This window comes from Talpa europaea (genome assembly GCF_964194135.1).
Source record: "Talpa europaea genome assembly, chromosome: 8".
Lineage (NCBI taxonomy): Eukaryota > Metazoa > Chordata > Mammalia > Eulipotyphla > Talpidae > Talpa > Talpa europaea.
Window position 1 is genome coordinate 81,211,473 of NC_140075.1, and position 13,792 is coordinate 81,225,264.

At 40.0% G+C, this 13,792-nt stretch overlaps 1 protein-coding gene across 2 annotated transcripts; it reads right to left on the reverse strand.

Moving 5' to 3' along the window:
• Window positions 1-1,430: 1,430 nt before the first annotated feature.
• DNAAF2 (dynein axonemal assembly factor 2) lies at window positions 1,431-9,008 on the reverse strand (the record flags this gene model as incomplete). 2 transcript variants are annotated; one of them, XM_084241023.1, is made up of 3 exons in its annotated part: window positions 1,431-2,123; window positions 3,389-3,529; window positions 7,137-9,008. In XM_084241023.1, 3 exons carry the CDS (start codon window positions 8,991-8,993, stop codon window positions 1,617-1,619), a joined length of 2,505 nt encoding a protein of 834 aa, XP_084097149.1. In that variant the 3' UTR covers window positions 1,431-1,616. The 2 variants fall into 2 exon arrangements, with proteins under 2 accessions (XP_084097149.1, XP_084097148.1); XM_084241022.1 differs by lacking the exon at window positions 3,389-3,529 and having other exon boundaries at window positions 7,137-8,993.
• Between the last annotated feature and the right edge of the window lie 4,784 nt (window positions 9,009-13,792).

The window sequence follows — 13,792 nt, forward strand, 5'->3', positions numbered from 1 at the left end:
TAAAGTTAGCATTACATCTTTGTATTTATTTTCGTGTACATCTTACTATATAGTGTATGTAGTATATAGTGTATAACTTAGTTTGAAGTAAAACCCAACTCTTGAGAATATGCATTCCCTTTGAATGAAACTGGTTTTCAAATTAGCTAGGATTAGATGATAAACAATAAAAAGCTGCTGTGTGAGTGGACTAACAGCCTAAATTGTTTTCGAATGATACAAAGTTCAGTCATGCCAAAGTCAAACATGTCCTCCTGCTAGCATTAACTGAAATCATACTTTCTAAAAGGACAGAGTATGTAACAGGCAACAGGCTTAAAAGTTACTCCACATTAATGTAGAAGTTACCCTTAGCTGTATATAATCGCTTTAACCAATATTTACTGATTATTTTGAGTAGGTATTACAATTAAGTCATTTCTTAGAAAGCTTACTAAGTGGATAATCTCAAAAATCATTGCACTGAACTAAGCAATTATGGTTGAAAAATACAGATGGTCATCTAAAGTGGGGCAAAGTTCTCTATATGAGCTGCCTTTATACTGCCCTCGCAGTGCAATCTAGTTACAGATTCAATCAGGTTTATAAATGTAAATCAGTTGCCTCCCTTTGTATTGGTTTTTGATGCTCAGACCTCAATTCAAAAGGACTGAAGAAATGACTTAAGACCAAAAGACTCACTTTACAGCAGCTTTTAAGACAAATAGGTGTGACCTTGACGTTAGCAATTAGATCAACAAATATTTACCATTCTATGTTTTCTTTCTTGGTGTCCTGAAATTCTGTGACATTTTGTGAGAAGAAAATTCTGTGAGGAGAAAAAAATCTAGGAAAAAAAATTTCTTGGCTGCAAATAAAAGTATTCCACAAAATAATTTAGCCACTGTTAGATACATTATTTGCTGTCCCTTTTATATATGCTGTCACATATATATACTGTCACATATTCCTAGATTTTTGGTCCTATTCTAAAATTCATAAATGTGAAAATCAAGACGTTTAAATATTGTAATAATTTCAAAAAAACTTAGAAATGAAATTTTCAGTCATTACTGAATAATCTATTAAATATACTTTGTATGATACAGTGAAACAACTAAAGCAAAAATACTAAATTTCAGTGTGTATTTGTATTGTAACTGGATTGATGGGTAGTAAAATTTTAAGAATCTTAAGAATTGGAGCATAAATACATCCTTATGAGACTTACACATGCATTTTTGTTTCTAATGTCCCCATACATACATCCATATTTCTGGCTATTTGCATTTTTGAGAAATACTTTTTGTGAAAATTTTGAAAGTTGATTGCAAGTAATGATAAATAAGCCAAAAATAACACATACGTAAATATATATAATTAAAACTAGATGTTTAATTCTCCATTACAAAATTACACATCTGTAAGAAAATCACATAATTTATGTCCATAATTAAGGCAAGTTTGCATGAACTTTGTAGATACAAAAACACAACTGTCCTTTAGAATCAAAATTTCAAATTTTAAGTTTATACTTCCTTGAATACTGTTAGTTTTAAGATAGTAAATAGTTAACAATCTACTTTAATTCCAAACACTTTTGACTTTTAACCTTTAAATTCTAAAGTTACACAGAATTAATCCAAATCATACAGCAAAGAATTCTGAAAACTGAATGCACAATGAGTCACATGATCTTTAATAATCTTCACACTACCATCCTCCATATTGGTTTCTTTTATGTTGTCAAAACCAGGCATATTGTGAACTGTAGCATTGTTCTGTAATGAATATAGATGATGTCCATCATATTCCTTCTCTTCGGTTACTGCTGTTTCTTTTAAATTATCCTTTTTCTCATTTGAGTAAATAGCACATTTTTCTGACACAGATTCAGGTTTCATTTGAGACTCAGGTTGCTGACACTTTCCAAATAACATCTGAGAAACATCAAGAGACTCTTGTTGCAAGCATGTAACTGTATCACCACCTTCTATTTCTGGTGCTTTAACTGCTATGAATGAATCAGAATCAGGTGTTGAGGTAGTAGGATGTTCTACATTTTCTTTTTCAGGCAGATGACTTCCTTCATTGACTCTTTCTTCTTTTTCACGAAGTTGATCAGAGCCACTACATTCTTGAAACTATGTCAAGAGAAACAACACATTCTTTCAAACAAAATTGTAGTTCCCTCTGCAAATAAGATTTTTTAAGTTGTGAGGGAATAACCCTGGCAGACCTGCATATATGCTTCCAGCCTCCCCCTCAAGTCTCCTCCAAATGCTACCAGTTTTTTTTTTTTAATGCAAACAATGCAAACCTGCCATAAGTCTCTGATTAAGCCCTTTCAATGAGTCCTCACCTTTGGATAAAATAATCCAAGCTTTCAAGTGTCTACAAAATCCTTTAATAGTTATTCTTATACAGGGATTCTTGATTTTCTTGAATGTCAAGGATTCTTCAGGGTTACTCCCACCTAGCCCTACATATATGTCAAATTGTTCTAGTTATAAAATTATTTCTGGGAACAATACTGACAATATAAAAATAACAAGGGGCCTCCCCTGGTGGCGCAGCGATTGAGTGCTGGGCTGTGAAGCTGCCCGAAGCCTCTGCAGCACCGGTTCGATCCCCAACCGCACAGACCTCTCCTGCTGCACCCGCTGCTCCCCTCAGCAGTGTATTTCATCAGGCTGCCTGTTGTTCCCTGCTCTGGCTCTGGTGAATTCTCTCACCCTCTGAGCTTCTGACTGTACCCAGTGTTTGTATAAATAAATAAATATATCTTTAAAAAAATAAATAAATAAAAATAACCAAACTTAAAGTTCAAGTAGACATACTTCTTAGGATTTGAGAGTGAAAAAGATTTGTTTGTCCCAGGACTAGTACTCAAACTTCCCAACTGTTAATTTCTCTGTTCTTTTTTAAAATTTTTTAATTTTTTTTAAGATTTATTTTATTTATGCATACAAGAGCTGGGGTACAGGCCAGAGGTGTGGGGGGGGACAGGATTCACCAGAGACAAAGTGGGGAACAGAACAGGCCGACTGACCAAAGTACACTGCTGAGAGGAGCAGCGGGCAAGTCAGGAGAGGTTTGCTGCACCGTGTGGGTTGCTCCCTGGCTGGCTATGTGATTGAACTCCTGCTGCAGTGGCTAAGGACAGCTTCAGAGTGCTGTGACTTAACCCCTTGCGCCACGGGGGAGGCACTCTCTTTACTCTTTATTGGACAGTTATTTGGTATTAAATGTGAAAATGAATTGCATAGTGTTTATTAGCTCACAGAAAAACAATATCACTCTTCCTAGCCACCATGTACATTTAAAGTTATGACATTAAGAAACCAAGAATTAAGTTGTTAGGTCACATTCCAAATGACTACTCCATTAAATCCACCAAAACCCTTACCTTTGCATGAATCTGAATCTTACTATCAGTAACCTGAAGAACTTCAATTAATGGTGCTAGAGGGTTTGTCTGTTTGAATGGAGAACTTGAGACCTCTTCAAGAAACTCATTTACATTTTCTTCATTGACAAACAACCTTTCCTGAAATAAAAAGGAAACAATGTTCTGCCTTATACATCATACTGGATACAACTGTATATAAAAACCTTTCATGAAAATTCTCACAAAGTTCAGGATTATACTTGTTAAAAGCTTAATGTTACTTTTATGCTGTCCTAGCCAAAGAAAAACAGTATTGAACAGAGCAGTAAGAATAGCAAGAAAACACACACACACACACACACACAGACCTTAAAAGAAAAAAGTCCTGGTTCATTTTTTAAATTATGTTTTTTCTCCTAGATATGTACAAACAATACATTTTTCTCTTACTGTTTTATAACATTACCTCTAGAGCTATAAATGCAGTTCCAGCTACAAAATGTAATTAAATTTTAAACAATTTCTAATGCGCAGTGAAGAAATACACATGCCTTTTAATTCTTGGCCAGGTAAGAGTCAAGTATAATTTTTTACTATATTCTAAAGTGTTGATGTAATGTAGTGACACTTAGCATATAGGTATTTATAAAAATCACATAGATTTCAAGATGCTGACATCTACTATTAGGAAATACAAAAATCACTTTCACCAAAGATTCAAAGCAAATCTGTTCATATTCTTGTCAAGGTATATATATATATATATATATATATATATATATATATATATATATATATGTTTGTTGAAGGAGTAACCATATTTAAAATTCATAAAGTCAGCTCATTGTTGCCCAAAACAAAAATATTTTCATATCAACAAATTTATAGACTACTATTTAGTCCAACAGAAGGTAAAAGTCAGAGAAATTTGAAGTTTTCTTTTAAAAAAAAAAATTTTTAAAGGATAGGCACCTGCCTAGTCACAGGTGGGCAGGAAAGCTGCCTAAAGTTTCCTTCTATTAAAGAAAATTTAAACTTGTGTATACCTACCAAAAATGAAGTTTTGGTAAGAGAAATTTTACATTTGGAGTAAGTTGCTTTGCTACTATTTGAAGATCTAGACTAACATTATTATAGAAACACCTCTAACGCATCAAAAAAAGCATCTCTAAAGTTCATGTCTCTGGAAAAGACCCAACAACAAAAAAAATTACACCAAATAGTTTATTCTTTAGTTAATACAAGGAAAAATAATCTATTGAATGGAAATGGTTGTGATTAAAATACAAAGAATTTGCATACTTGCTTTCTTCTAACTACTGATTTTTAAAAAAAAAAATTTCTTTTTTTTTGCATACAAGAACTGTCATGTAGGTCAGAGGTGGGGGGGAAGGAGGAAGAGAGGATTCACCAGAGATAAAGCATGGGGAGAGCAGAACAGGCAGAAATTTACTGAAATACACTGCTAAGGGGAGTAGTGGGGGACACAGGAGAGGTCTGCTGCTCTATGTGTGTGTGATCTCCCTGGCCTTGGATGGAACTCAGGACATAGGGGCCCCTAGGCCACGAGGGAAGCCCCTGATTACTGATTTTACTATAAAAGATACTGAAACTTAGTGGCCCTAGAGCTCTAGAAAAATTCTCAGTGACTATTTAAGGCTATATTTTAATATATTTTGTGCATAAAAAAAATTATCTGTGCATAAAAAACAATTCTAATCTTGACATAGATCAGTATCTTTATATTTTGATATAACAATATCTATTAATAATATATTCACTATATATTATATGTATACCCACCCACTACGCTTGACTTAAAAATTTTGCCTTATTACTTAGAGAGCCTGGTCCAATACAATGTAAAGCAAAAAAATTGAACATTATGGTCCCATCAGTCTCAGCAAATATGATGATTAATGAAATAATTATGAATCAATTTCAGGCTTCATAAATATAAAACACAGTTGCCTAATCCCATTTTTCATTTAACTATTTCAAGTAATGTTAAACAGTAGCAAATAAGATTAAAATAATCTTTAGTGTTTTCTCAAATGCTTATCCATAAAGTTTTCTTCCCACACTGATTAAAACAATTACAGAAAAAATGACAGCCCTTTCTTAAATTTCTCCCCTCTGATGGCATAAACAACTTCATATTTTATGTTCTCACAAAGTATCTTACCTGTTCCTGGCTACCTAATCTGCTGATTTTGAAGGGTTTCAAATTAATCACTTCTCACAGAAGATACGCCTTCACAACATAAACCCAATGTCAAAAACTTCATTTGTAATATCTGCTCTGTGCAACTGGTGTGTTTCTGAGAATTTAACCCTTGGATACTCACCTCAGTCAAAACCACCAATTTTCTGGGTCAATTTAAAAAGCTACTTAGAACTTTATATTTACTGGATCTGAGTAAGAGTACTGGATCTGACTAAGAACCTCAATAACCTAAAAAGTACAGTAGCAATTACAACAGAACATACCATTCATCAAAATTATACACTAAGCTCATTTATTGCTCAGCCCATTTTGAATATTTGCCCAGAAGAGGTACAGCTACTATTGATGCTACTCAGTATAGCAAATATTTATAGTTTACTTGTTAAATGCCAGTCATTTTGTCAAATATTAGAAACAAAAAGAGGTAATTACAATGTGTCAATAATATAATACTAAAGAACAACCCCACCATCAGAGACTAATTAAATTCCATATGGGCATAAGATTTAGATTCACAACTAGGTGTGAGAACTGTGTGGTACTAGCTTATCTACTTTTCCAAATCATTAAAGAACGTAAAAAATTATTTGCCAGCTTAAATTATGGCAATTGTGAAAGATCAAGGACAACACCCCTCCCTAATCTAGCAGACAAGTGAGCAAAGGTATCTGCATAATCTTAAAGTCAGAACAGACTATGCTACTCAGGAGCTAGGGAAGAATCTGATGCCCGAGGGTAAAGTAACTTTTCACCCACCACTGACTAGAGAGACAAAGATTTTTACTAAATTTTCAAAGTCGGGAAAATATTTAACCCCCAGCATTTGCCCTGTGTGCATTGATAGCATCTATATTTCTTCAGGCCACGACAACTTAGGATATCAAAAGATCTAAATCTATAAATGAAAGTCAGAAGACCCTTGTCAAAAACAATAACATTTGTATGATTAATGATTCACTGTTCTGTAAATTATTCCATAATAGAGTATATAAAATGAAGTCAAACTTATGGATGGCATTATTCTCACAGGGCAAAATCTGTCCAACTATTTCCTGGGTTTAAATCCTGATTGTAATTATCTAATAAACGCTAACTACCAGTAAGGCTTTTAGTTCCGTTAGCACCATAACGGAGTGCTTACTAAACCGAACTGGGAATAGGTCTGAGAATATGACTGAAGTTCTAGAAAATATCCTCAACTTTTTGCATACAATTTTAGAGGTACAAAAATCCTTGGAACTCCTTATCTTCCTTTGGAGACAACGGACTGCACGTAAACAAGTGCACTCAGGACAATGTTGAAGACTGGAAACTCATGCACTAAAGGGGATGCCTAAGTTTGTGTTTCGCTTTTTTTCCCATATAACTTAAATGCTCACTGACATTTTTTCAGGTGTATAAATTTCAAGTCGCTGTGAAAGAAGTTATATGAAAAATGCTTGTTTTGCAATACACTCATAAGATAGCTGTAATGGCAAGTTTTAAAAGAGGCGATAAAGTACAGCATTTCAACTGTTGGACTACAGAAAGAACCGTTACCTCCAAAGAACTGTTGTTTAAACCATAATACCACTCTCTCCAATGTCCATGGCTCTCGGGCGATTTTGCGAGTTCTATCACTGCATTGTCCGAAGAAATGCTAACCACTGGTTCTTTAGTGCTCAATTTATTCTCTGAAGCAAATTGCAAAACAACGGAATAATAAACTAAGTCGTGTGTGGAGAAGCACAATTTGTACCGAAGGGGGCTCACATCCCCTTGAAGACTCTGCGACTGAATGTGAGGCACCTGAATTAGCAGAGTCAGGGACTCCTCGTCCTGAGTACAGTGCAAAGGGGGACACAACGGGCCCCCGCCGTCGGTCTCGGTACAACCCATGGCCCGATCAGAGGGGTCGCTGCTGGAGACGTCCCCGGCCACGCGCGCCTCCAGACCGAGGTCTCCCAACGCACGGCCTCTTCCCACAGAAGGTCCCCCGACAAAATCTCCGAATGAAGCACAAGACGAGCCTCCGCCTCCGTCCGCAGACGAACTCTCCGCGGCGGGACCCGGCTCCTCGCGGACGCCCTCAACCGACGCCGCTCGCTCGGCGAGGTCCCGCTCCTCCGGCCGGCAGACGGGCTCGTCTCCAGCGGTGCACGCTGCGGCCACGGCCGCGTCGTCAGGAGCCCAGGCTCGACACGGACCTACGCCGCCTTCCCGCGCTTCAGGCCCGGCCGGGACCGCCTCCTCCTCGCTAGCGGAAGGGGGGGTGGGGCCGTCACTTCCGAGAGCGGCGGCCGACACTTCCGGTTCCGGGGCGGGCTCCGGGCGCGAGGCCGGCAGCGTCACCGGCGGCGTCACCACCGGCAGCGTCACCACCAGCTGCCGCGCGGCCTTGTTGAACCGCGCCTTGCCGCGGCTGTCGTCCACCGGGTATGGGAGCGACAGCCTCAGCCGGTAGTCGGGTTTTCTCGAGTCGAGGCACAGAAGCTTCCCCGTCACCTCCAGCGCCGCCTGCTCGGCCGAGCGCAGCAGCGGTAGCTCGATGGTCACCACCAGCTCCCGGGGCACGGGGCTGGGGGCCGAGTCCCGGGAGCAGCGGTAATCCTGGAGGTCCACGTGGTGGCGCTGCACCACGCTGTAGCGGGGCTCGGTGGGGGCGGGCGGCGGGTCCGCCGCGGGAGGTGCGGGCGCCTGGGGCTGGGGCGCCGCGGCGTCCCCGGCGGCGGCCGGACCGTTGTAAGGGTAGGGGAAGGCCGGGAGCGGGCTCTCCGGCTCCCCCTGGGGCCGGGCCGGGGCGCCCCCAGGCAGGGGCGTGCGCAAGACGGCGGCCTCCGGGGTCCCCTTGTACTTGATCTTCAGGGACTTGGCGTTCCTGTGGTCCAGCTTTACACCGAACTGCTTCTCCACGGCCTCGAGGGCTGTGGCGTCCAGCATCTGGCGGAAGCGCACGTGGCGCCGCGCCAGCGCCAGCGCTTCTGGGTGGAAAACCACGTCGTAGACGGCGTAGCGGGCACCGCGGCCTCCCGCGTACTCGCGGCTGGGCGCCAGGCTGTAGGGCAGGGACCACTGGCTGCCGGACCTTGCTCCCGCGGAGCTCGGCCGACAGCTGGGCGCGCCCACCAGCGCGTTGCTGCAGATGTTCACGAAGCAGCGCCGCGCCCCGTCGAGGCTGGTGCGCAACACGTAGCCTGGCTCCGGGTGCACAAAGCGCACCTCCACTCCGCGCTCACGCTCCAGCGCGGTGATCTCCTCCTCATAGCGCCGCCGATTCTCGGGGTCGTTGAGCTCCGAGGCGTACTCGGCGAACATTCGCCTGAACTCCGGGTCCTGGAAGGCGGAGGTGAGTCGCTGGACCTCCTCTCCGCTTAGGTCTAACTCCTCCAGCCCCGAAGAAGCTGCCTTCTTGGCCATGCTACCCCCTCGGCTCCTTGCTCTAGGGCCAAGAGAGAGCAACTCGGGACCGCGTAGGTGGGACACGTACTGGACGTTAGTCGGCGGGAGTTCGGTAACTGTCAGAGAATTGAGTTACGCAGCGCATGATGGTTGCCATAGTGACACCACAACACTGGGGTGGAGGGGGCGGGAGGAGCAGAAATGGGAGTGGGATCTTGGAAGTGCTGGGAATAGTCTTAGTTTTCTTCAAACCAACCACCTAACTTTCTGCGTCTGTTAGATTCCGGTGCCATGGTGCAATAACTTCTGCAGAAAAACTAACATAATTTATAATTTCCAGCATTATGTGCATTTATCTCATTCATGGTTCACACCACTTCTAGATCTGATGTCCATTTCAGACCAGAGAAGTCATTTGACCACATTCACAAAACTGATTCAAACCTAGGCTTTCTGCCTTTTTTTCACTTTGCTAAACTAGTATCTCAATCTTCTGGATATTTCACTATATATCAAGTTTGCCCTTCTGTACTTGCCCAGGCTGCTCATAATTTAACAGTCGGGAGTAACAACTCTTGTTTGGACAAGAGAGAAGTGCAGGCGATTCATAAATAACCAGTGATTGATAAGCTTTTAGGCATGTGAGGGGTGTATAAAATTGTACCCTTTTCTATTGTACCCTTGATGCGCTGCATCTTTGGCAAATTTCTTACTATGTAATATTCTCTTTACCACAAGAGGCTCTTTAGGTTCTTAGGAAGAAAATAGTCTGGAATAGGTAAGCCCCCTTGCCCAAAACAAATGATTTCTTGGCCAAAATTCATGCATAGAGGAACAGCTATCTTTAAAGAAACATGAGAGGCGGTTATAAGTAATAATGCTATCATCATCTACTAACCCCTCGATGCAGACTGTTTGAGGTTCCTCAGCCTTTCACAAGTACTGCATTTGGGGTCTTCAAGTGATGGCAAGGAGACAACCCACGGGAAGTGGAAGTCCAGAGTAAATGGCTACAGACTTAAGCAAGTGAAACAGTTGTGATAGAACAGGACAATTCCTAACGCATCACTGAAAAAAGACTCATGAAATGATACAGTGGAATTTACTGTTCTATGAACTTGTAATATCTCAACCACTAATGACCTCACTCCTTAGTTTATAAGCTTTGGAAAATGCTCTTGTATAGCTTTAGTCCCTTGGAGTAAGGGGGATTACTGTTCAGTAAAAAAGTGCAGGAAAGACTGGTCCTAGTCAAATAACCTAGAGTCAACTTAGCCATGATCCTTACCAGTGTTGTGACCTTGGGCAACTGATTTACCTCCCTGAACCTGTTCTTCTGATGTATAAATTAAAGGCAATGTGAACCTAATAGGGATTAAGTTGCACAGTGAATAAGCATTTAGCACAGCGCTTATCATAATAAGTATTTAAGACATGTATTAAGTAGAGCAGTGGTTTATAAGACTTATGCCAGCCCCCACCTCCTTTTTACTCAGAAGACCTGTCTAAATTCAAAGCCTAAGTATAAGAACAATAAAAGAGCTTCACTGGCTGAATATGGTAGGCAGGGGTCTTGGAAGTGAGATCAGTCGTGCTTCACTTATTAAATACCAAGTTAGAAGCATATACTCTCTTGCTTTTCCCCAAAGCAGAAGCCCAGGACACCCTTTCGGTGATGCTTTTCTGATGCCCCTCTTATAATTGTGTTAACTTCTCATTTTCTGATCTTTCCCTGGTTCTGGTTCCTGTTATTCTAAATACTGACCACTAGGTTTTGACAACTTACCTGTTCTTCCCTTACTTGCTTCATCTCACTTCACCTTGTCTAACACCTAAAAGTACTTTCTTTTTAGCCATTAACTGTTTCTGAAGATTTCAAAAACTCATCTTTAAAAAAAAAAAAAAAAGGTTTATGCATGCATAGAAAGAACTGGAATGTAGGCCAGAGATTGGGAGGTTGGGTGGATTCACCAGAGAGAGAATGGGGAGCAGAACAGGCAGATTTACTGAAATACACTGTTAGGAAGCAGCGGGTAAGAGAGGAGAGGTCAGCTGTGCCATATATGGGTCAGATCCCTGGCCAGGGATTGAACTCAGGCCACAGTTGTGATAGGGTGACAGTGAGATAGCTGAGACTTAACCTTTACTCCACCAGGGAGGCCCTCAAAAACACATCTTTAATTATAAAAGCAATTATTTGTTGAATGAATGAGTGGATGCTTTGTATACAATTTCTATTGATAGCTTCCTACCATTCTTTCATATTTAGCTGTGTGGTTTTCATAAACTGGGCCAACAACTTTCCATGTCTGTTCACTACCATTTTCAAGCAAGGCCCAAACTAAAATTGTCTAAGCAACCTAGCAGCTTTTGAATGTATATGTTGACTTCATACTTAACTTCAGTTTTTCCAGGTTGTTCTTGAAATTAATGCCAATTAATGTTGCTCTTCCAACAAATTTTCCATCTTCAAACCACATGTCAGATTACCACTTCATCCTTAACTGCTAATTCACTTACTACATTCAATTTCCTTAAGGAATTTCCACATTACTATGTCATTTTTATTGTCTCCCAAAGAATTTTATTTGAAAATGTCCTGCATTACAGACTCCCCTATATTTGAAAAACTCTTCATACCTCATCCAACAACTTGCTGTTGTTCAGATTCATTTCTGGGCTATTTCAGTGCCACAAACTAAAGGTCAATAAGGGAGTGATGCTGAGTGATTACACACAAAATAGCAAAACATACTGCTTCAAAGTAAAAGACCAAAAAGATTACGCAGAAACTTTTTTTTTTTTAAAGATTTATTTATTTATTTATACAAGCACTGGGTACAGTCAGAAGTGTGGGAGGGTGAGAGAATTCACCAGAGCCAGAGCGGGGAGCAGAGCAGGCAGAAGGACTGAAGTACACTGCTGAGGGGAGCAGCGGGCGCCAGGAGAGGTCTGCGCGCCATGCGGGACCCTCCTCCAGTGGCCGGGGAGCAGCCGGGGATCGAACTGCCGCTGCAGAGGCTGCGGGCAGCTTCGCAACCCAGCGCTCAACCGCTGAGGCCCAGAAACTATTTTTCTTATAAAACTTTGTAAAGTGTGCCATCATCATGGTTGCTAATATCAAAATTTCATAAAATACAAATTTAAGTACAACGTTCTAAGGTATACTATAATTTTATTGTAACTTAGTATCAAAACTACATAAAATACAAGATTAAGAAGAAAATTTACTGCAGATGGTCTGGAAGGCTCAAAACCCTTGAAGTTTGCTGAAAACAAAATATTAATAAAATTAAACATTTTGGAAACCTAAGTTTTTGCATGTTTCTTAACATTTACTTTTAGCTGAATAATTTTAAAAATAGGTCAGTACATGCACATTATCCCACATTCCATTTCTGCTCTCCATAAGCAACTGCATATAACTATAAAGGCAGTCTAGTCATAGATAAGCAAGTAGGAGAGGGAGATGTCCTTTAACAACACTCACACATGGTAGAATACTATGAATGCAATTCATTTCTATTGAAAATAAATATATATTAACCAATGTTAACCTTCAGTTATAAAAAAAGTACATTACGTTTATCTATAATCCCTTCATTTTAAGTAAATTAGAAAAGCTGCAAGTGTATACATCTAAATGGAAATACATTTAAAATGTTTCTTTTGATATTACATAAGCTACAATAGAAATAGCTATAACTACTTTTATGCATAAGCTCAAATATACCTGTAAGGTAAATTCCTAGAAATGGAATTGCTGGTATATGCAGTTGAGGTCTTAAGAAATCATGTCAAATTGTTCTTGTTTTCACCATTTTTTTATTCTGATCAACTATGTGTGAGAATGGTTATCTCTCCACTACATTACCAATACTTGTTTTAAGATAAAACAAACCTGTTTGAGAGTACATGTTGAAACAGTTAACTTTATCTACTTTGACTATATGTGATTAATTCTACAATGTGATTTCACAATATTCTCACAAAGATTTCTTTTTTAAAAAAACTAGCAACAGACCAAATTATTTTACTATGTCCTGAAGTATTTTTGTTCTCTTAAAAAATAACTATCGGGCCTCCCCAGTGGCGCAGTGGTTGAGCGCTGGGTTGCGAAGCTACCCACAACCTCTGCAGCGCCGGTTCTATCCCCGGCCGCCGGGCGAGGGTCCTACATGGCATGCAGACCTCTCCTGCCGCCACTGCTCCCCTCAGCAGTATACTTTGTCCGCCTGCCTGTTCTGCTCCCTGCTCTGGCTCTAGTGAATTCGCTCATCCTCCCACACTTCTGACTGTACCCAATGCTCGTATAAATAAATAAATCTTAAAAAAAAAAGATATAAATTGACATATAACTGCATAAATCTAAAAATAAATAAATAAATATCAAATTATTTGATCCAGTATTTAAAGAGGATACATTGTCAGTACCAAATTACAGTTTGGAAATCATGTAAAAGCTATGCAATATCTGAATCCAGAGAAGATAATGGAATCCACAATTCGACAGTAAGCATCAAATACAAGTCAAGTACTATGCTAGAAACTTCTAAAAGGGACATGCACTTAAGTGACTTCTAATGTATTAAGAGCTGTTTTAGAAATCTGTATAAAGGCCTTAGAAAACAGGTCTGCAAGGAACATTACAAGAAATATAACAAGTGTTGCTATAATAAATCAATTTCCTATTGTGCTTTATTAGCTCCAAACTCCTGTTTTATTTTTTTAAAAGATTATTTATTTTATTTATTTATACAAGCACTGGGGTATAGTCAGAAGTTCGGGAGGGTGAGAGAATTCACCAGAGCCAGAGC